Source organism: Prionailurus viverrinus, chromosome A2 (assembly GCF_022837055.1).
Source record: "Prionailurus viverrinus isolate Anna chromosome A2, UM_Priviv_1.0, whole genome shotgun sequence".
In the NCBI taxonomy this organism is placed as follows: domain Eukaryota; kingdom Metazoa; phylum Chordata; class Mammalia; order Carnivora; family Felidae; genus Prionailurus; species Prionailurus viverrinus.
In genome coordinates, this window is record NC_062562.1 from 89,445,599 (window position 1) to 89,467,836 (window position 22,238).

The 22,238-nt window shown below is 36.2% G+C and overlaps 1 protein-coding gene across 3 annotated transcripts in view; it reads right to left on the minus strand.

The window, feature by feature from the left end:
• Positions 1–22,238, minus strand: part of SEMA3D (semaphorin 3D) — a 197,975-nt gene that overhangs the window by 107,132 nt on the left and 68,605 nt on the right. For all 3 annotated transcript variants that reach the window (XM_047850420.1, XM_047850421.1, XM_047850422.1), the window contains one exon: positions 19,667–19,857. In XM_047850420.1, coding sequence (XP_047706376.1) covers positions 19,667–19,817 — 151 coding nt within the window. In that variant the 5' untranslated portion in view covers positions 19,818–19,857. The remainder of the gene's footprint in view (positions 1–19,666; positions 19,858–22,238) is intronic.

Sequence of the window (22,238 nt, forward strand, 5' to 3'; positions counted from 1 at the left end):
ATTTAACTCCAGCAAGGTGAAGCCACATGCCTCAAGTCTCAAAATCAGGTGATGGTAAGGTTGATAATACAGCCTCAGTCCCAGTCTCCATTCTCTTTGACACTTGTCTAATTTGACACATGTCCTAATTCTTTTTTTTTTTTTCCACTTACAACTGTGATATGGATAGACCTATTAAATTTAGGTCTGGGTTTACAGAAATACAAATGTTTCAACAGATTTTGCCTCAAATACTTATCATACCCTCTCATTTTCTATAGCCTTATAATATTAAATACCAATATAATAATAATACCACTCACCACTCATTAAAGTCCATTATATGTTGATGGACTTTGAAACTAAATCATTATTTTCAAGTAAGTCATTATTAATTGATGAGAAAAATACAAAGAGGCAATGTCTCAGAAACAGGTAACAGGATACTTCCAAAATGTATCATGGCAATGTTCAACCTCTGTAAATGGATATATGAGTCTTTTAAATTTAAAGCCTATATATTCCACACATCAACTGTGGGCTCTATTGTTACTCCATATTTTTGAGTATTCCCTTCACTCTTTTCTCTAACTTACAATGGTTACATGTTACTTCCCTTATTCATCACGATAGATTTTGGTCTTAGTTTTGACAAACCCAAAGGCTGTATGCCGAAGAAGAAGATATGAAATTATCTGAATTCTCAAGTGAGTGTGGTTTTACTAATGCTTATCAATCTTGCTTTATGTATACTGGATAGAAGTCTGGATATAGCAATCCAATACTAATTATTTCCTCTCAAGCTAAATATGACTTGAGTAGTTTTTCAGACCAGAGACCCATAGAATAATATTTTTTAGCATCTCCAAATACAGTAACCCTATTTTTGTAGGCTAATATCTGATAAACGTTCCATACTAACTATAAAGTAGAACTGAGGAAAGAATAATGGAACCGAGTGGATAGATAAGACAGATATGATCTAAAGCCTTAACAAAAGAAAACATTTCACACAAACCCTTATTCACTGAGGTGATTTGGTATGTTCCATGACATTCCCACTTGTTTAACAAAGAATAAAACGGGCAAAATGGAAAAAGTATGCAAGGGTCTCCAAGAGCATATCTTGACCCAATTAATAGAGAAAAGTAGGTTATATGATATACATCTTATTATTTCAAGTGCCCATGGATAATAATCAACTATTTTGAACCATGCGTTTGCAACGTTCATTAACAAAAAGAAACATGGGTTAGCCTAATGAGCGTGAGATTTGTGTCTAGACCACTTGGGACATATCCCAGCCTCACAAATCTAGCTGTGATCTAGGAAAAAAAAACAAAACTTAAGTTCCCCGTGCCTCAGTTTCCTCCTCTATAAAATGGAGATAATAATATAAACGATTAATAAATCATGTAGGTGTGAGGACTCAAGGACTTAATGATGAGCATTAGAATGGTGCCTGTCACATAGTAAGTGCTATGTACTATCAGTTATTACAATGATGACGATGTATTTTTTAAACTCTATACAAAATGTACAAAAAGGAAGACATAATATTTCCCAACTCATATAATTCTTAGGATGAGCAAAGGAGATAACTTCTTTAAGGTTCTTAAAAGAGTACCTTGAAGATAGGAAAAGTTCAGTAAATATTAACTTACTTTGAATATGATTATTAAATTCCAGTTTGAGCCAAATAACTTCTAATAAAGAATAGTATCTCATCTTCCCTTAAACCTGACTTGTAAAGATGAGAAATTCTCTGTATTCTTTTTACAGTATTGGACTAACATTAAAAAGCTATTCAGTCCAAAAAACTTATAAGAATCTATTATATTAGGTATTGAGCATGTAGTTAAGGGTGTGGTCATGCTAAGCCCTGCATTCAAGGGGCTCACAGATGAATATATAAGTAGAAAGGTATACAGAATACAGTATAGGCAAAGTACATTCTAATACAAGTATACACAAAGGAAATCTTTCAAATAATTAATTGTGTGTCACTTTACAAAAGAAGATAACAATTGACAACAGTGTTGAGGGACGAATGGAATCTTTTCAGGAAAGATATAAAGAAAAGTTTTTTTTGAGGCAGAAGAACACGAGAATGTACAAGTGCATATATCATCATACGTCACACTCACCCAATACATTTTTAATATGCCTCCTACTCTGCAGTGTGAACTCCTTCAGCACAAAGACTATGTCTAACTTATCTTTGAATCCCCAGCACTAGCTCAGTGTCTGAGACAAATTAAGTACTTATTAAATATTTGTGGAATTGAAGTAGTTCGGTAGGCTAGAACATACAGAATATATGAGGCTGGACGTAAAGGCAGCCTTGAGATAACCAGAGCCTCAAATGGCAGGCTGGGAAGTTTGATTATCATGGAGGTAACTGGAAGCCACTAAAATACGTTATGCAGAAAAGTGACAAAGACTTTAACTGAGTGTTGAAAAATAAGTCTGGCTGCAGTGTTCAGGATGGATGAGAATTGGAAATGTAGGAGAAGGGAGACTACCCAGAAGTTCCTGAAAGATGGCAAGTCCCTGAATTATGGCAGTGCCACTGAGAGGAGCAAGATGTTTAAGAATCTTGCATCTCATTTGTTGTTTCTCCTGGTACAGCAAGGAAAACAAAGTTGAGGTAGTCATTTATTTTCTTTAACCACAACCAATTCTATTGGATTTAGTTTCAAATTTGACAAGGAAAAACAGCTGCAAAAATAGTGACTAATGTAAAGTATTATCATTTCAAAATGATTTCATGTTGCCTTGTGACAATGTTAGCATCAAAATGATTAAAGCATGCCCCACCAATCCTTTGTAGCCAAACAAAATAATTAGACTTAGGCATTACATATGAAAATTTCTCAGGCTGACGCATACATTTTGAACAGACCTTGGGACAGGGATTGGAACAGGTTCCCTCTTCCCCAAACAGCTTATCTTTCCTGCATTTCTGCCAAACCAAGCAAAGTCATTTTTGTTTCCACAGGATCATCAAGTAAAGCCTGGGGGGACGGGAGGGGGCAGGGGGACAGGGGTTGGAGGTGGTTAATTCCAAAGCCTGCGTCTTCACACCTAAAACCGATATACTCCCGGGAGAATTTTAGAGGAATCAGAGGTGGATGCCGGCTCTGCAGGCTGGAAACTCATGAAAGTTAAAGACCAATAATTTGGCAATAGATTTCCGAGCTTTATTTTTTTTCTTCTCCTGAACTGACAATTTTCAGCCATGTGATTTTTAAAAAAATTTTTTTAAACGTCTATTTATTTTTGAGACAGAGAAAGACAGAGCATGAATAGGGGAGGGTCAGAGAGAGAGGGAGACACAGAATCTGAAACAGGCTCCAGGCTCTGAGCTGTCAGCACAGAGCCCGACGCGGGGCTCGAACTCACGGCCCATGAGATCATGACCTGAGCCGAAGTTGGACGCTTAACCGACCAAGCCACCCAGGCGCCCCAAGCCATGTGATTTTTAAGACTGTCCACAGTTACAATCCTTTGGAACAGAAACTCTGTTCTGTCCCCACTGGGGAGGGGGGTGAGCATGTTGCGCCACACAGCCATTCAGAGGAGGCCTGCCCAATACGTACTTAGCCAGCCTCGCCTCTCCTCAGATGACAGTAGCGTTTACCTCTAGGTCCTCAATGCATTCTTTGTTCTTTCTACCTAAACTTATGGAATTCTCTATAATCACTCATTCGAACTGTTCTTTTAACAACTTGTTGGTCTATCACCTTCTTCTCAGTTTGTAGTGTCATTCAATGTCCCACGCCCTCAATTTCCCACTCCTATTCTAGCAATACACTTTTGGAAAAGTTACAGAAACTTAAACAGGAACCCATGGGGGAGGGGAAGGAAAAAAAAAAGAGGTTAGAGTGCGAGAGAGCCAAAGCATAAGAGACTGTTGGAAACTGAGAACAAACTGGGGGTTGATGGGGGGTGGGAGGGAGGAGAGGGTGGGTGATGGGTATTGAGGAGGGCACCTTTTGAGATGAGCACTGGGTGTTGTATGGAAACCAATTTGTCAATAAATTTCATATAAAAAAAAAAGAAAAGTTACAGGATGATTGTTTCTGAAATGAAATGAAGATAAGATTATTAATTTATTCCACTAGTTTGAATATGGAAATCATTCCTGTGATAGATTTTTATTTGAATGATGACACAGACAAGATGTTCATGATCCATGATCAATAAAATGCTGCAGAGCAACAGCACGGTTCTGAGTATCAAAAACCCTATAAGTAACATGATTTTTCATGTTTGTATGTACATGTGCCTTTTTCTGAAGGGTATGTCCAGAATCTTCATCAGCATCTCCTGGTATCTCTCCAAAAGCCACAGAGAAAATGTATATTTCCAACATGTAGTTAATAACCATTTAGAATAACTTCCCATTTCTTCACTATTTAGAATAACTGCTCGGCACAAGGAAGCAAGTCACTACCTTTATAAAATCTGATGATGAAGGCAAACAATGGACTCACCTAAGACCACCAGGGGCTCTGCACATGATACAAAGACTCTGATAACAAGTTCCACTCTCAGGATCTTACAGCCTAGTGCAGAGGAAATGCTAATCCACATCAAAAAGGAAAACACGCTTGTGACAAAAGACAGCAGGAGCGAAAGTCACAGACTGTCAAATACCTTTAATGTTAAAATGGGAAGAAATCCCATCTGCATTTCTTTTACCAAGCCAAATAATGCCACTTCAATTCTCTCACCATTATGTTGGGTAGAGATACTGCATAGTCTCTATGCTCCTTCTAAAATGCCTTCGAGTTCTACAGGATTAGAACCTTATGCCTAACTTTGTTAAAATTAAAGAGCTGTCAGGTAAACTAGGATTCCCCTCTCTATTCCTGGGCATCACTCTGTTCCTTGGAACAGATCGCCTCTAACCTTTGGGAAGAGCAGGAATATAGCGTAAAGCAATTCCAACTAAAGGGAAATTCTATCAATAACCTTTGTTGGACTCACATGTGCCAATTCAGTGAGGTCCAGAATGGTTAAGGAGGTTTCACAAAACCAATTTGCTCTTAATGGTGCTGTTTGTTCAGCAACAATGAAACTCCTCACTCACAACCAGATGCCCTTCCATGTGAGGGGAAGGCTAAAGATTCCATAATCCCTGTTCTGATTTGAAATAAACATTTGTTCTTAAAAGAATTCTTTGTATCTCCCGTTTAGTGTCACTTAATACAATTGTTCATTCAGCCTGAAGAAACATTTGACCTGACGGTCTACATTCTTCCTCTTCACCTCAGAAAGGAAGGGAGTGGTTAGTCACATTGAATCTAATAAATTTAGGTTTAAGCAACACAGACTTCCTCAATGTTTGACTGTGAAATGAACAAGATCCCATATCCCTGAAATAGCATTTATTGCCAGAAATCTTGAACTGGGTGGAGTTGACCATTTTTCTCACAAGAAGACTACATAGCTAAAAAAATGGCTTCCCACATCCTTTAAAGAACACTTAACAGAAAGATTTTTTGAGAAGATAATCCAAGTTATTAAAGCTAGAATTCATGAGGTAAAAAGAAAATCACCTTTGAGGAAAGTTACTTCCCAATCTACTCCAGTCACAGGAGTAGAATGCCTCAACAGAGAAAGTTTACAACCAAAAATGGCCCCCGTTCAAAACCGAATTGGCTTTCCCTATGGTCTCAAGATATTCAGCACAAATGCTTACTGCAACCACTCCTATTTTTCCTCAAAGGAAATAACCATTATATCAGTAAGGCTGTTCTGAGGCTTCTTGAAATATGGTTGCATCTCCAGTGTGTTCTTTGCAAAGCTGTTGCAAGTAAGGAAGTAAAGGAGTTTTTATTCCTGTCTTCCCCATAAATTCAGCTTTCCTCCCTTGATCTCTGAACCCCAGGGCTTTCATGCTGTTAGTATCTAAAGACTTCTTCTATGGAATTCCTTCTTCCCATAGTTTCCAGAAATGTTTTGGCTACCAAACCATTACCTCACCCCCCACCCCCCCCAAAAAAAAGCCTGTTCTCAGTTTGGGTCAGGAATTGAGTAAAGGCAACAAGTTATTCAGTCCAAAAAGAAAACTAGTCCCTAATACCGTGGCTCACTGAGTTCCTTGGGCTCTCTGTGAACTTGTATTTGCTTCTCTAGGTTCTGGTCCAAGGAAAGGCATGGATTCTGTTTTGGAATCAAGCTTTGGAAATTTAACTCATCTTAAACTGGCCCCACCTGACTTTCAATTGGTTTTCTGAAGCTTGAGATCATATGAAAAAATTTTGGTTACCAAGATAGCTGACTTCCACCTATCAAAAATACAAATTAGTCTCTATTTATGTACACTCAGTCTCCATAACTAACTGCTGAAACAATATCCAGTATATAAAGAATAATATTCAAACCTAAAATCCTTACAAAAGACTACTTCAAAACTATAGGTGTGTATTATATTATCTTTATACGTTCCTAGGTGAGAAGTCCAACCCTGTTCTCTTCCCACAAATTCAAGTCCAAGTCAGGAAAAAAAAAATCAAATTTTCATTTGCTCTTCTGCAATGGAATGTTGAAGATCATTCTGCTCATTAGGTCTTAGAACATTGCCTATGTCAGTAATAAATCAGATGATACCATGTAGGGAAACATAAATTAGAAACAAATAAAGCCTACTATATCATCAGAGCTTTGTTCTTGCCAGGACAGGATGTGGAGAGGAGTGTGGCAATTTTACACTGTCACATTTCCATCTACATCCATGCTTTTAAATTACAGGTTTATTTTTATTTGGCTAGCTTTCAATAGCAGATGCTTTATATAATCCATCACATGTGAGATTCATAATTTATGATTATGAATCCTTTTAAACTCTTACTTTGAAGGAGTCCTTTTAAATGCTCGAAAGCTTTGCTACGATGATTTTTCCCACTGACCTATAAAAAAAGCCTAACGTTATAAGTACCTAGTACATTTCCAGAAAACCAGTGTCATAATAGAATAAACTTCCTCAGAAGGAAGGATTCTGATTTGACAATTATTTTCTTAATGGCCTTCAAGGTCTTGAGAGTATCTCCCCTTCCAAATTTCAAGGAATGTTTAAAATCAAGACACCATGTCACAAATTAATACGGATCTATTTTCAATCAAGTATATAAATTTAATTTTTACAAAACTCAGAAAGCCATACCGTAGTATACCGTCAGCTATAGATTCTAAACAGCAAGACAAATAGGATAGGAACAAATAATTCTTCAAGTTAAGATCATGATGAATATACAGAACAAAGAGTAATAACATTTTTGGAAAAGAACAACATTTTATAACGATATTTTAAAAAATTAATTGCATCCACCAAAATTAAGTATATGCACACCAAAAAGTAAAGTTAAAAGGCATATGTTAGCATCTGTCTCCTCTCCCATCGTCTGTCTACCTCCAAACCAGTTTAGTAGTTTATTTTCTATTCATTTTTCATTTATTATTCATTTATTATTCTAAATAATATGTATACACTACTATCTTTTAGAACATTATTTTCAGACATTTCTACTGAATTCCCATTGACAGAAATTGAGAATTTTAGCTTTCTGATGCCAACTCTTTCCCTTTAACCAAAGTCCTGACATGATTATATGTCCATTTTTATGAAAAGCTGTATTCAATGGTTTCATTATTAAACAACGTAAATACTCTTCCCTACTTAGAAAACTAGTTCTCTGATCATACTTTCTTTCTTGGAAAAAAAAATCTGTTGCTTTAATTAATAATTTCCAAGTTGTGACATTTACTTAGTTTTGTTTAAGATCATGATTAAATCTGGGGCACCTAGGTGGTTCAGTCGGTTAAGCATCCCACTTCGGCTCAGGTCATGATCCAGTGGTTTGTGAGTTCGAGCCCCGGGTCGGGCTCTGTGCTGACAGCTTGGATCCTGGAGCCTGTTTTGGATTCTGTGTCTCCCTCTCTCTCTGTCCCTCCTCTACTCACACTCTGTCTCTCTCCCTCTCAATAAGTAAATAAATATTAAAAAAAAATTAAATCATGATCAAACCTTTCCACAATTCCTGAAAAGGGCCTGCATAAAATTTTCATATGAAATTCTGTCGGATTGTTTTTTATCTCCTGGAGATGTCTCCTGGGCCCTTCTTCTCCCTACAAACTAGACTGGCTGTTCTCTCACCAGAGGGACAGCTTTCTCAAACTTCCTTCCACCTCTCTCCTACTACGAATCCCAACTTTCCTAGATCCCGTGTCTTCTTCCTTGACTTATTTTCTTATTCTGATGAGTACATCTCCAGAAACTTCTTAAGAAATGGTGACTGAGACTTAAATTTTTGAAATTTTACATGTGTAAAAAGGCCTCTAATTTGTTTTTATTAATAGGTGGGCTAACTATAGAATTCTGGGTTGACCAGCATTCACCCTTAGTGATCTGAGGCATGTGAACACTATCTTCCAGTTTTCAAAGTCATGATTGAGAAGTCTCATGTTATCATATCCCCAGCCTTGGAACGTGTCTTTTATTGTTTCTGGAAGTTATATGAATCACTTCTTCACTGTTACTATTATGAAGTTTAAAATAATTGGACTGAACATGTCTTGAACTTTGTTTTTGCTGGTTTGATTTTGATGTTTTTCACTTATCATGCCGGGCACTCAGTGTGATATTGATCTAAATTTTAATTTCTATTGGCTCAAGAAACTTTGAGTTGGCTTTCATTCCAAACAAACAGATGACTATTATCTGTAGAACTTTTCTCGAGGTTTTCTCCAGAAAGGGTCCTCTCCCCACATGCCCAAGGTAGGTAATCCAGGTAGAGGTGTGCAGAGAATCCGTGTCAGAGTATGCACACAGACTTCCAAAAGGGAGATTAAAAATACAGTCATGGAATAATGTTCTCCTGAATTTCAGGCAGTGTTTATAGAGCATAGGCAATGAAATAATGTTTTCCATTTATAGTTTCCTATAAATGTTTTTGTCTCACAAATTATTAGATCTCTGCTCATGACTTTGAGATAGACACCTAAAACCACACTCTTCTCTTATTTTCTTGTATTTTTTTTTAATATTTATTTTTGAGAGAGAGACAGTGCGAGTGAGGGAGGGGTGGATAGAGAGGGAGACAGAATCCGAAGCAGGCTCCAGGCTCTAAGCTGTAAGCACAAAGCCCGATGTGGGGCTCGAACCCACGAACTGCAAGATCATGACCTGAGCCCAAGTTGGACACTTAACCGACTGAACCACACAGGCACCCCGCACTGCCTCTCTTAAATCACAGTTCATAATTTTCAGTAGCCTGCTTGCTACTGTCATTTTCCCCCAATCAACCGATCTTACTGACTTCAATGACTTAATGACATGACCTAGTTCCCAGGCTCAAAAAATCAGAATTGTTTTTAGTTTACCTTCCTTGGTCCCTTACTCTTTTTTCCTGTATTTAAATAATTGGTACCTCTAAGTCTATTTCACTTCCTCACACCAACATCAAGATAAATTTAAGTCTTATAAATTTGATCATATAAATTTTCTATTCTTCCCCATCAAATATTTACTCCTATTGTAACCCAGGCCAAGATGCATATTATTCCTTCTCTAAATTACTATACCTGATTCATAAATAACTTTGTTCTATTCCCTTCTCCTTCACCTATGTCTTCCACATGATGCTATCTATTCTTTTTTTTTCCCGTAAATCACAATTAAGTTAGGTCAATTTCATGATCAAAATCTTCCAATGCCAACATACACTTCATTCAATAAAGTATAAATGTTTTCCATTGTTCAAAGTTCCATTTCATACCCAACCTTCTTCAACATTCTTGAATGGCATTCATTAAAAAAAATCCTAATCCTATTGAATTAATATTTTTGCAATTATTTTGTCCCTTAAAAAAACTAGAAGCTCTTGCAGATAAGAATAATGTCTAAATCAATGCTGTAATCCATCACTATTTCTTGCACATAAGAAGTCTAACAAATACTTAACTAATGGTTTTCAAACTAGTGATTCTTATGTATGTTGGTTTACCTGCCTCCCATCTAAATCAGAATTTATTAGAACCATATGAATAATTTAGAGAGGTTAATGTGCCATTAAGAGACCCAACTGTGGCTCTAATGGTTTGCAGTCATTAAAGGTTCTGGTTGTTATCTCCAAATGCTTGGAAGAGCAGATGGGGAAAAGAGGAAGAGGTCTGAATAAGAACACTCTAGAACAGCACTTCTCAGGATTTAACAAGCTTTCAAATCAGCTGGGATTCTTGTTTCTCATTTAGAAAGGGGTCAAGGAAATGAGATTGTACATTTCTAACAAACTCCCAGATTATTCTGGTGCTACAGATCATTGAACCAAAGTTGCAGTAAGAAAGGCTAAAGTACAACATGGCCCCACTGCACTGAAGAGAAGAGCTGAACTCTTCCTTCTTCTCCACACTAGAGTTTCCCTCAAACATTTAAAACATGGCGCATGCTAATTTATGCAAGATGGCCAGATTATTTTTTTTCCATTACAATTGCACATTGGTCAAATGTGCATATCCCTTACTCATTCTAACAATCTAATTAACTTAAATTATAAATAACTTAGTTGCTATAAGTGATAAATGACCTGCTTAATTTAAACCAATGATATGTGAACTTTCCCCCCTCAGTTCTCTCATACAAGGAAGGGAAGTGCGTTCATTTAACATGCATTAACCTGGAAGGAGATGCGAAGATGACAAATTATAATTTATTATTGACTTTTAGGTAAATGTCCTGTTACCTGCAGCAGCAGAAATTCTACCAGAAATGCCTAAATATAACTGTATTTGTAAAGACTTTCAATTTTTACTTCAATTAATTCAATTACGTACTGTTTGGACTCCCTTTGAAGCCTGTCATGATATTCAATTTGTGCTTTGTGACATTCAAGGAACTTTCCCTATTTTATCCAATTTGATCTTTGAGGAGAACTAAAGGATTATCACTAATTTCTAGATGAGAAAACCTAGACTCAGAAAGAGCAAATCCTCATCCTAATGGTGGCTGAACTGTACATGCCATAGAAAGAGCTAAAATCGAGGTCTTCTGACCTGAAGCCCTGTTGTATATTACAGCTATATTTTATATTTGAAGAGTTAGCACTATTTAGAAAAACAAGATTCTTTTACAAAACAATTTTAGTTACATTTTTACACAATATACCTATTGCTGAAATATTTACCTTATTTTCCAGACTGTGCCTGGCTCACTGTGGCTTTAGTCAAATAAACTTCTTTATGAGTGTCATTCTTTACAAGTAAAAAGTACTTAGTTCTGATACACACCTCTTTTGAATTAATAGGATTAAATCAGCCAATTTAAAGGACTTTTACAAAAATGCAAAATATATATTACTAGTTTTAAGAAGCACAGAGGCATTTGTCAATTTTTCTGTGGAAAAAAGACCCAATGGCATTCAGTTTTAAAATGTCCTTAAATTGGGTGCCCGGGTAGCTCAGTGAGTGAAGAGGCTGACTCTTAATTTTGGCTCAGGTCATGATCTCATGGCTTGTGAGTTTGAGCCCCGCGTCAGGCTCTGTGCTGACACGCAGCCTGCTTGGGATTCTCTCTCTCTGCCCTCTCCCTGCTCGCTCTCTCTCTCTCTCTCTCTCTTGCTCTCTCTCTCTCAAATAAATAAATAAATAAACAAAAGTTTTTAAAAAAATAAATAAAATGTTTTTAAATTTATATTTTTACACATGTATTGAAAGAATCTCATTGTAAAAATTCCCTTAATAAGACCTAAGGAAGTTGAGCCACATTGTAGGTAAGTAAAGTCCTAAAACAAGCAGTTGTATATACAAAATTTTATCTCAATAATTTATACAATAGTAATCCCACTACATACAAGATCTGTCCAAAAAGAACTTTTTTAATGGGGTGCCTGGGTGGCTCAGTTAGGTTAAGCCTCCGACTTCGGCTCGGGTCATGATCTTATAGTTAGTGAGTTCGAGCCCTGTGTTGGGCTCTGTGCTGGCAGCATAGAGCCTGGAGCGTGCTTCGGATTTTGTGTCTCCCTCTCTCTCTGCCCCTCCCCTTGTCATGCTCTGTCTCTATCTCTCAAAAATGAATAAACTTAAAAAAAATTTAAAAACAAAGAACTTTTTTAACTAAAAAAGACTTTACAGGGTTTAATCCCAGAAAAAAAATTGCCTTTACTTAAGTAATGATACTCTTAAACTTCCTTCCATGTTTATATGCATAACCAAAGACACAACCAAAGTATCCCTTGATCTAGCCCTCTTTTACCCTGCCAGGAGGACATTGCTGACCTTTGTAGATCTCAGAGAGTTTTATATCCCTTCTTAATTCCAAGAACACTTTTTGCATGATACTTCTGTGGTAACATTAAAATATGTATTATTTTACATTACTGTGTAACTTCTATCACTTTGTGAACCTCCACAGATCAATAATATTTAGAACAGTGCTCAAATACAGTGTTAAATAGATTTTAATTATTATTAATTAATAGGCTTGGATGCAGGCAAGTTGTAGTATAAATACTATTGAATTGAAAAGCAGGAGACTTGGATGTTTGTTGTTGTTGTTGTTATTGTTGTTGCTGTTGTTTTAATTATCTCTTACGTGATTCTGAGGTTATCTCTTCTTTCTGAGTTTTCTTTCCAAATGTTTATGCCTCAATTTTCTAAACGTTGATAGTACTTACAACCTGTATCACTATATCAAACAGTAAACACATTCCTCCTTGAACATAGTTTTAGAACTGCTTGACCTATCTTTCCATCTAGACAATAGCTGACACTGACAATTATGCAGATAATAGTTTATTATGCAAAATGGGCCACTTTCATTAACATGTTTTTAAGGTATTTTTTTAATTTGTTTTTTTATTTTTTTAATTTATATCCAAATTAGTCTATAGCGCAACGATTTCAGGAGTAGATTCCTTAATGCCCCTTACCCATTTAGCCCATCCCCCCTCCCACAACCCCTCCAGTAACCCTCTGTATGTTCTCCATATTTAAGAGTCTCATATGTTTTGTCCCCCTTCCTGTTTTTATATTATTTTTGCTTCCCTTCCCTTATGTTCATCTGTTCTGTCTCTTAAAGTCCTCATATGGTGAAGTCATAGGATATTTGTCTCTCTCTGACTAATTTCACTTAGCATAATATCCTCCAGTTCCATCATTAACATATGTTTTAAATGTAGCCTATTTTAGAGAATAGAATGGAATTTCATCAATATTTTCTTCAATAAGGTATGCCTTGTCTCGCATCTCTCCTGAATCATCACTTATTTCTCTACTAGATTATTTCACAATTGGCATATAAATACGGTGTTATTTAGTTCGTGAAAAAAAAAAAACTCTTGATTTTATTTTCTTTCCAGCTACTACTGTCCATGTCTCCATTATAGAAAAAATCCTTGGAAGAATTATCTATAATTCTCTCTAGTCCCTGAGCCCATGTTCTCAGGAATCCATCCTAATTGTGCCATGGCTCCCACACTCAAAGACACTACTTTTATCAAGGTCAACAATGAACTTCTGTTGTTGAATTTAATGTGAACTTTTGCTTGTCATCTTTGAAGAAACATTAGCTGAACATGATATTGCTGATAACACGTCTTCCTTTACTTTCTTCATTGACTTCCTGTATACTACAAACTACTGATTTTTCTCCTACATGGTTTCTCTGGGCACTTCTTTTCAGTTCACTTTGAAGCTCATTTCCCCTTTCTTTACTTTCTTGACTGAAGAGAATCCCAGAACTCAATCCTCCAAATTCTTCTACATCCCTTTGTTATCTCATAGAGTTTCACGGATTTAAAAATTTCTATATGCTAACTGCCAAATTCATATCTCCAATGATATCTCCCATAAACTCCAGAAATTATGTACTCAAATGCCTTCCTGGCATCTCATTTAGACATCATAATAGTCTTGTCTTCTCCAACAAATATGTCCACTCGATTTCCCCCCAAAACCTACTTCTTTCACAATCTTCACCATCTCAACTAATGGTATCTCCATCCTTAAATAAAAAAAAAAAAAAAAAAAAAAAGATGGAGTCAGATTTGACTCCTCTATCTTCATGTCTGATCCATCAAAAAATCCCGTTGACTCTACCTACATATCATCCTCTTCTCCTACCTCACTGCAACCAGTCTGGCCCACAGACCATCATTTCTTACCAGCATTATTACAATATGTCTACTTCCCTGACCTCCCCCTTTCAGTGTATTTACAATACAGAAACCACAATGATCCTATAATAGTAAGAGTCAGATTATGTCACCTCTGTGCCAAAATTCTCCAGTGAATTCCCAACACACAGACTAAAAGCCAATGTTTTGACAATGACAACAGTGGAAGAATCTAATCTTTTTCCTTCTACCAACTCTCTGATTAAATTAATCTTCTTTCCTCTATCTCAGTGTTTTTCAGCCATGTTGTCTTCCTTAGGATTCTTAAACATGGCAGACACATTTTTGCCTCATGACATTTGCACTGGCTGTTTCTTTTGCCAAAAGATATTTCTTTCCCAAGTATCTGCATGATTTGCGACAGTAATTTCTTTAAGTATTTGTGAAAAACATCACTTTCTCAGTGAGCTCTTCCCTTACCACATACTTGACTACTACACTCCCACCATTCTCTAGCTATCTTTCCTGATTCATTTCTCCCCATAGCACTTATCATCTTCTATTTTGCTAGGCAATGTACTTATATATGGCCTGCCTTTCCTATCAGAATATAAACCACATGATGACAAGGATTTTGGCCTCTTCCATTTGCTGACATATCCCCTTGTTGCCAGAACAAGGCCAGAAACATAATGGGCATTCAGAAACTATTGTTATTAACTGTTGAACAGTTAAACATCACACACACACAGTAAGATTATCCCTAAATTCTTGAAACTACAGAAGCCCAGATGAACAGCCTCTGTTTAGAGAAAATACATTTGGGAAAACAAGTGCGTTCATTCAAACATGACACATCTACCAAAATTAAACCATCAGTGACTTGCTTCATACAAAAAACATATATTACATGTAAATTCTTATTATAAGATTGATAAGGCTTCTTCACTAAGTACTTAAGGGGAGGTATTCAGAGCAAGCCGGCTTCTTTTCCCATTAATTTGACAACAAAAATGTCCACTCTAGATTGCATTTTGTGGTTGGAACTCCTTAGTGATTTTAATGATTCACTTTAACCCATTCTGAAAGTTACCAACCATCAAAGACACCACTTTTATCAAGGTCAACAATGATCTTTTTAACTGGAAGGGCTTATTAACTACTAGAAGACCACAACAGTAAAAATACTGGAAAGCACCTTTAATAAATTCACAATCTCTGGGTGGTACTTAACTGAAGGAAACTAACTCCAGTAGAAAATGCTTTGGGAGTAAGTGGAAGTAATCTTAATATGTGTTGTAAACAAGAGGGAGCTACATAATATTTTTCACAGTTGTTCCCATAGGGAAACCTTTGGTCTGTAGACAATCATTCACATTTAGCAAGATAATAATGTTTCACAAAAAGCATAATTGGCGGTATTATGCTTACTATGCGACACACTGACTTAGGGGGGTATTCAAATGGAACTGATAGCTGAATTCCCCTTATGCCAGGTTCAAAGGATGTAGTAAGAAAAAAGATGATACATGTGAAACATATGCATATCGTGCATACACGTATATGTAATAGATATAAGCCATTCACATATAAGTTAGTACTAAAATCTAAAATTAGGAAAGGAAAAGAAAAGCTAGAGAGACTATACAAAAAAGAAAAAAAAAGATGAAAAAACACTACAATTCATAATAAGAAATGAGTCTTTGTATATTCAATTAACTTTCATTTTTCTCTTCCTATTCCAAAGCTTTTGTCCAGTTCTTCTTTATTTTACCTACCTCATTTTCTGGTTCTCCAAACAAATAATATTGCAGATGGTAATGATTCCTAGGCAAAAAAATCCTGAACCCATGAGTTCCTTCACAACGATTGTGAAATATGGAATGCTTATACTATTTATTACAGGATTGAAATCGGTCATCTCTCACAAGTTATTTTTTACTACATCTGCAGTATAAACTGTACATGCCACTGAGAGAAGTCCAACCTATAGGGCAAAATGTATATCATAACCTTATAACATGAATTCCAGATACATACAGCATCCTGATCTCCAAGGTTCCTTACCTGCTACTCAAGAAACAGATTTAGGAGGCATACATGTGCAAGAATTCAAAATATGCAACTGAAGGGAAATCTCTTTACAAAACAATAGAACCAAACAAGCTCCTGTGGATTCAGAAGTTCAAAGTTAAGTCTTTATCAAAGAGCATTCTTCGGATAAAATGGTTATTATATTTTCTGTTGGCCTTTAAGAAATCCCTCAAAATAACCTTGCAGCTGCTCAAAGTAGCTAATGCTGCTGATACTGTCTGCATCCCTGGTCAGGATCTAAGGAAGCATGAACTACGGAAAGCAAAGAAAACAAAGTGGAGTTTGTGACCAGAAAAATTAAATATTTTTGAAAACAAAATTATTTTTTCACTTCAGCTGATGTTTCCAACCTCACATTCTGGCTGTGTTTTAATGCCCAAAGCACAAACTTTTAGACGCTCCCCAAACTATCTAAGCAGTGGGTGGTATTAGCTGATCTCAATTAGTTAGAATCAAGAGAGAAGGAAAATGCCAAGAGAGAGCTATGATCGTTATCTCAGAAGTAGGAATGTTGTGTACAGGCAATCTGCCTCACCATAACCCCAAATTAGCAGGAATTTTTACATCATAGCTGTTTATTCCGGAACAGCTCACTTAAAAATATCAGGATTTGAACTATTTTCCTTCTCAACTCTCAGATATGGTGGAGAAAAGGTGGACACGGAAGTGGTTCACATTCTTGGAAGTGGATGTGCACATTCATAGTGCTGAATAGATGATTTCCAAAGAGATGAGATATTCTTTTATTTTTTTTATTTTTTAGTGTTTATTTTTGAGGGCAGGGGGAGAAACAGAGTGTGAGCAGAGGAGATGCAAGGAGAGGGAGACACAGAATCCAAAGCAGGCCTCAGGCTCTGAGCTGTCAGCACAGACCCTGACGCGGGGCTCAAGCTCATGGACCGTGAGATCATGACCTGAGTCAAAATCGGATGCTTAACCGCCTGAGCCACCCAGGCGCCCCAACCTATTCTTTAAAGTGTGAAGAGGAGTGCTCTGTTAGGGTTGTGAATAATTCTCCTAGTAAAGATGACCACTCAATTATTAGCATACAATCTGGAAACAAAAGGCTAATAGTAGCTATGGGGAGCTAGCAGAGGTGTGTGTGTGTGTGTGTGTGTGTGTGTGTGTATCTTTGGAGGGTGGGTTGGGAGGAGGTTTCCATAATTCTCACCCTGCATTCAATCTTTGTTGCTGCTTACCGGGCTGCGACATGTCAATTATCCAAATGTAAACAAAAATCTAAAAAACATAACACTTGGAAAGTATACTTAATAGAAGAACCATCAAAAGAGTAATTCTTACTGCATTTAATCCAACACTTACACCAGTTCTGCTTTTATATAAATAAGCACTAGGCACTGAGAGGAGTGACAGTCTATACAGAGATAAGTAAACAAGACTTTGAACTCACAGGATTGATTCCAAGTCCAAAAACATGTGCATACAAAAACAAACAAAACAAAACAAAACCCTCAAACTAGGGATAAACTAATTAGTAGCAGCTATATGGAATTAATTAATAATATTTTTCTACTTTTAGGCGCTAATTTGCTAGTTTCAAATAATCAGCTTATCACATTTGAGTTCATATTTTATAACCATTTGTATGGAACTATGATTATGAACCCAAATGATCACGATGACGATATATACTTTTTTCCGTATATTTATCAAAAGGCATAACATCTCACAAGTGTGTAGGTCTCTTTGGGCCACGCTGTCATCTTAAATAGAGCATGTGGCCTTCTTCAACTCTGTTTAATTTTGACAACTGAAAATCATATAGCCAGTCAAACATCAGCATGGTGCTTCTGTAAATGTTAAAGCTCACTCTGATGGGTGAGTGCCTCAGGGAAGAACCACTAATGACCAGGAACTAAGAAATAGGATCAGGCAGTTAGTGTCTATGCAGCATGAGGCTGACTCAGGAGCTGAGCCACGACCCAATCTGAAACCTTGGCAAGTTTCTCAGTTTCTCGGTACCTCAGCATACCCATATATGTAAGAAGGGGATGATAACGATCCTCACCATAACAGCCAGTGTTAAGGATGAAATGACAACACACCGCGTTTATATCAATGCTTTGCTCTCTGTTTCTTTGCAAGTCTGATTTATTTTGTGTTGTTCACACATATCAATGCAATCTTCTAGTGTTACCTGTTCAGTGGTTACTGTATCATAGGAACCAGATAGAGTTTCCTTTTCCTTTTTCCCCTTCAACCTCTTTATTTTCAAACTTTCTCTATCTTTTCTTTTAATTGTTTGGAGTTTCATATTTGTTTTCTGTTCTTTTCTTAAGATTAATTCTGAATACAGGCAAATGAACGACTCTGACTTGTGCATACGATGGGTTGTGGAAAATCCATATACTCGGGGAATCACATCCCTTATCAGGATAGAGAACTCTTCCATAATTCCAAAACGTTTCTTTCCATATCTCTTCCCAGTTAATCCTCCCCTCAACCACACAGAGGCAATTTTCTGGGTTTGTTTTTTGTTTTCTTGTGTGTTTTTTTAAACTGCTTAAAAAATTCTAGAAAAATATTAGAACTCAAAAATAATATGTTGCCCTAATTCTTTAACTCAGGAGATATAAATTCCAGACAGATACCCACATATGAAATGTGTAATGGGTATAATGCCAATTCCACTTCCACTTATATTTGACATGAAGTTAGGTTTTATTATTGATATTTAATTTGAACTCAGTAAGTTGTTTTAAACAGCTATTAAAACTTCAGGCATAAGTTTTACCTACCAAGTTTGGTATAAAGGAGTATAAGTCCCTACATCCTTCTCATTACTTAAAGTATTAAAGAAGCAAGAAAAGAAAACAAAAGAAATACATTTTTAAGAATAAAACTTGGCATAGTCCCTGTCTATCTATCTATACACATAAACATACACACATGTAAGATGACTAAATATAACTCATATAAACTTTGCTTTTATGTTAATTTAAACATTTAAAAACAATTAGCAGATTTCATTTCTTAAAGAGATTTTCATTTCTGTATTTTAAGCCTTCCACGTGGTCTTTTTAAAAGAATAAACATGTATATGTTTGAGATCTTAAAGGTAGGTTAGTGTATTAATTTTTTGAAGATATCTTACTGTGTTTAAAAATAAATCCCCTCTAACTAGGGACGAACTAATCCATATGAGCTATATGAAATTATGTTTTTCTATTTTTAGGGACTGATTTGTTTTAATACAAATCTGATTATAACCTACAAACCAAATCACCAAATCATGTTAATCAGTAGCTGATCATTGTAAATAATGAGCTGAAAAGGGTACACGAATAACCCAGGCACCATTTCCCTCACAAAAATGATAATCGGGCATTGTATTCTATAATATTTTTATTAACTGATGCCAATACTATAAACATTTCACTGAAGTCAGTACGCATTTCTAAAGAAAAGAAATACAGTCATCAAAAAGACAATCTGAAAAACATTTACAGACTTACCTTTGTAAGTCAGCTTGAGTCGTGGAATATTTTGCTTAGCAGTTCCAATGACAGGAAGAAACAGCATGGTCATGCTTAGCATCATCAAGGCATGAAAAAGGTGAAAATTGTGGCTTCTGGACTTTGGTCTCTCATTTTTAGTAGCATTCATGATGAAAACAATGTCCTCTTTCAAACAGTGAAAATTCAATCTAAAAAATAAGAAAATAATCATTAATAGAGCAGTTTGCTGATTTTCCTAGACTTACTAAATTATGATTTTCTGAATGTGTATAGATTTTAAAATAATAATGGCACCTTCTCCCCTGTTTTGATTTTGCAAATTGTTACAAGGGAAATGAATCAGAACTGATTGATAAAATTCAGGTCTGCCTTTACTCAGATGCAGAGGAGAATGCATACTAAAATTTCAACTATTTGTGATAATTAGCCTCCCTTCTGTAACAAAGCTTTGTTTTGTTTTTAACACAAATGCAGGAGGAACCAACTCTTTCTAACTTCATGAGTTCTTTACTCAAATAAGAATACTGGTAGAAGCCTATTCTTTCCCTATATCATCCCCAAGGAGAAAGATCCCCAAGCAAAAACAAATAAAAGCTGTCATGTTTAGGGAGTTCTTCTCTTGTTTCTGACATAAAGAGTTTTTTTAAGTTTATTTATTTATTTTGAAAGAGAGAGACCATGAGGAGGGATAGAAGGGAAGACGGAGAGAGAGAAAGAGAATCTCAAGCAGGCCCTGTGCTAACAGTGCAGACCTGGGGCTCCATCTCGGGAACCATCATATCGTGACCTGGGCCAAAATCAAGAGTTGGAGGTTTAACTGACTGAGTCAATTAGGTGCCCTGTGACATAAAGATAGTTTAAAAATCTGCCTAAAATTGGAAAAATTGGCAATGATTAGGTCAGAGCCACCGCCACTAATTTTAGGCCTGGGATAATGCGATTTAACCTGCACTCTATATACTATTCCACACATGGCAGTAATGAAAAGAAAAACAAACTGTAATATAAAAGGCTTTATAAAAGAGAGGAAGTTGTGATCAACTAGTTTGCCATAAATAAGCTGCCTTGCTTGTCTTTCTTAAGACCTGAAATAAATTAAAACACACATTTCAAACTAAGCCTGATAATAATAATGACAAGTAATATTGATTGAATATTTATAGGTACCAGATACTTCCTTTAAAGTGCTTTCCATAACTGAAATAACTTAATCCTGTTAAATGAACTAAACAAGGAGGCCATGAGACTGGGGTGACTCTAATGCAGTGGCGGCCTCCTAAGCAAGCTGAGATGTGAGTCTACAAAATCAAAGTTACAAAATCGAAAGTTACAAAATCAAAGTTACAAAATCAAAACACGAGAGACAACCAATCACAAAGAACCAACTAGGCCGCAGGCTGTAGCCAATTTTTTCTCTGCTTTGGCACTTTCTCTGCCCAAGTCTTTACTCTGGCTGCCAGAGGCAAAGCGCTCCTAACCTCTTCCGGTTGGGCACTACAGGGCTGGAATCAATTTTTGCTCAATGAACTTAAAATTTTAGTATGTCTCAGTCTACCTTTTACTAATGCCACTGACAGCCTTAAAGGATACATAATTATTTACCTCATTTCACAGATGAGGAAACTGAGGTATACAGTTAAATGGGTCTCCCAAGATCACATGGTCACATAAGAAGTGAATTAAAATATTTGGCCAGGACCTTGGCTAGAGTTGGACTCTTAACCCCTAAGTCTTTGGGTGTTTTGCAAAGTGGTGGAATCAAGGGATCAACTCTTGCAGTCTTCAACCTCTCTTCTTTCTCCACAAAGTTACTGCTGTCTTTCTGAGAAAGAGCCCACAGAGAGAATCTCGCTATGCCTACTTCCAGGGAAGATTCCAGATGTGGTACCTGCTTTACCTTTTGTCCAAAAAATTTCTATACTTCATTAGTAATTGCTGTAGTATAAAGTATCCTTTATAAAAAAAAGTATACTTTAAGTAGTTTTATAATTATTGAATATCAAAATGTTCTATGTATATGCTTTAGTTTTAAGACAAGGTCTAATATGAGTGAACTTTCTTATGAGAGAACAACTCTTAAGTAAATGCCTCTGAATATCAAGGATCTAGTTACCTTGAATCTCACAAGTTAAGATCAATCTGGGAAAGTGAAGTAAAATAAAATTTAGGGATGTATTGATTCATTGTTATACATGACAAATATTTTAAGGAAATAGACTACAAGTTTTATGTTGTTTCTTCATGAAATGTTGAACATAAATGCTTAATAAATTATACTTTTTAAATTATTTTAATTACTTTCAAAGATATCTGTAAGAAATACCTAACTGTTTTGTCTTATGTGTAATCTGCACATATTTAATTCTTTTATTTAGAAGATTACCACATATGTGAATAACCAAGGTAATTGAGATACTCATTTAAGAATATTGTACTAAGGGGCTCCTGGGTGGCTCAGTCGTTGAGCGTCTGACTTCAGATCAGGTCATGATCTCACTGCCTGTTGAGTTCAAGCCCCACGTCAAGCTCTCTGTGACAGCCCGGTGCCTAGAGCCTGCTTTAGATTCTG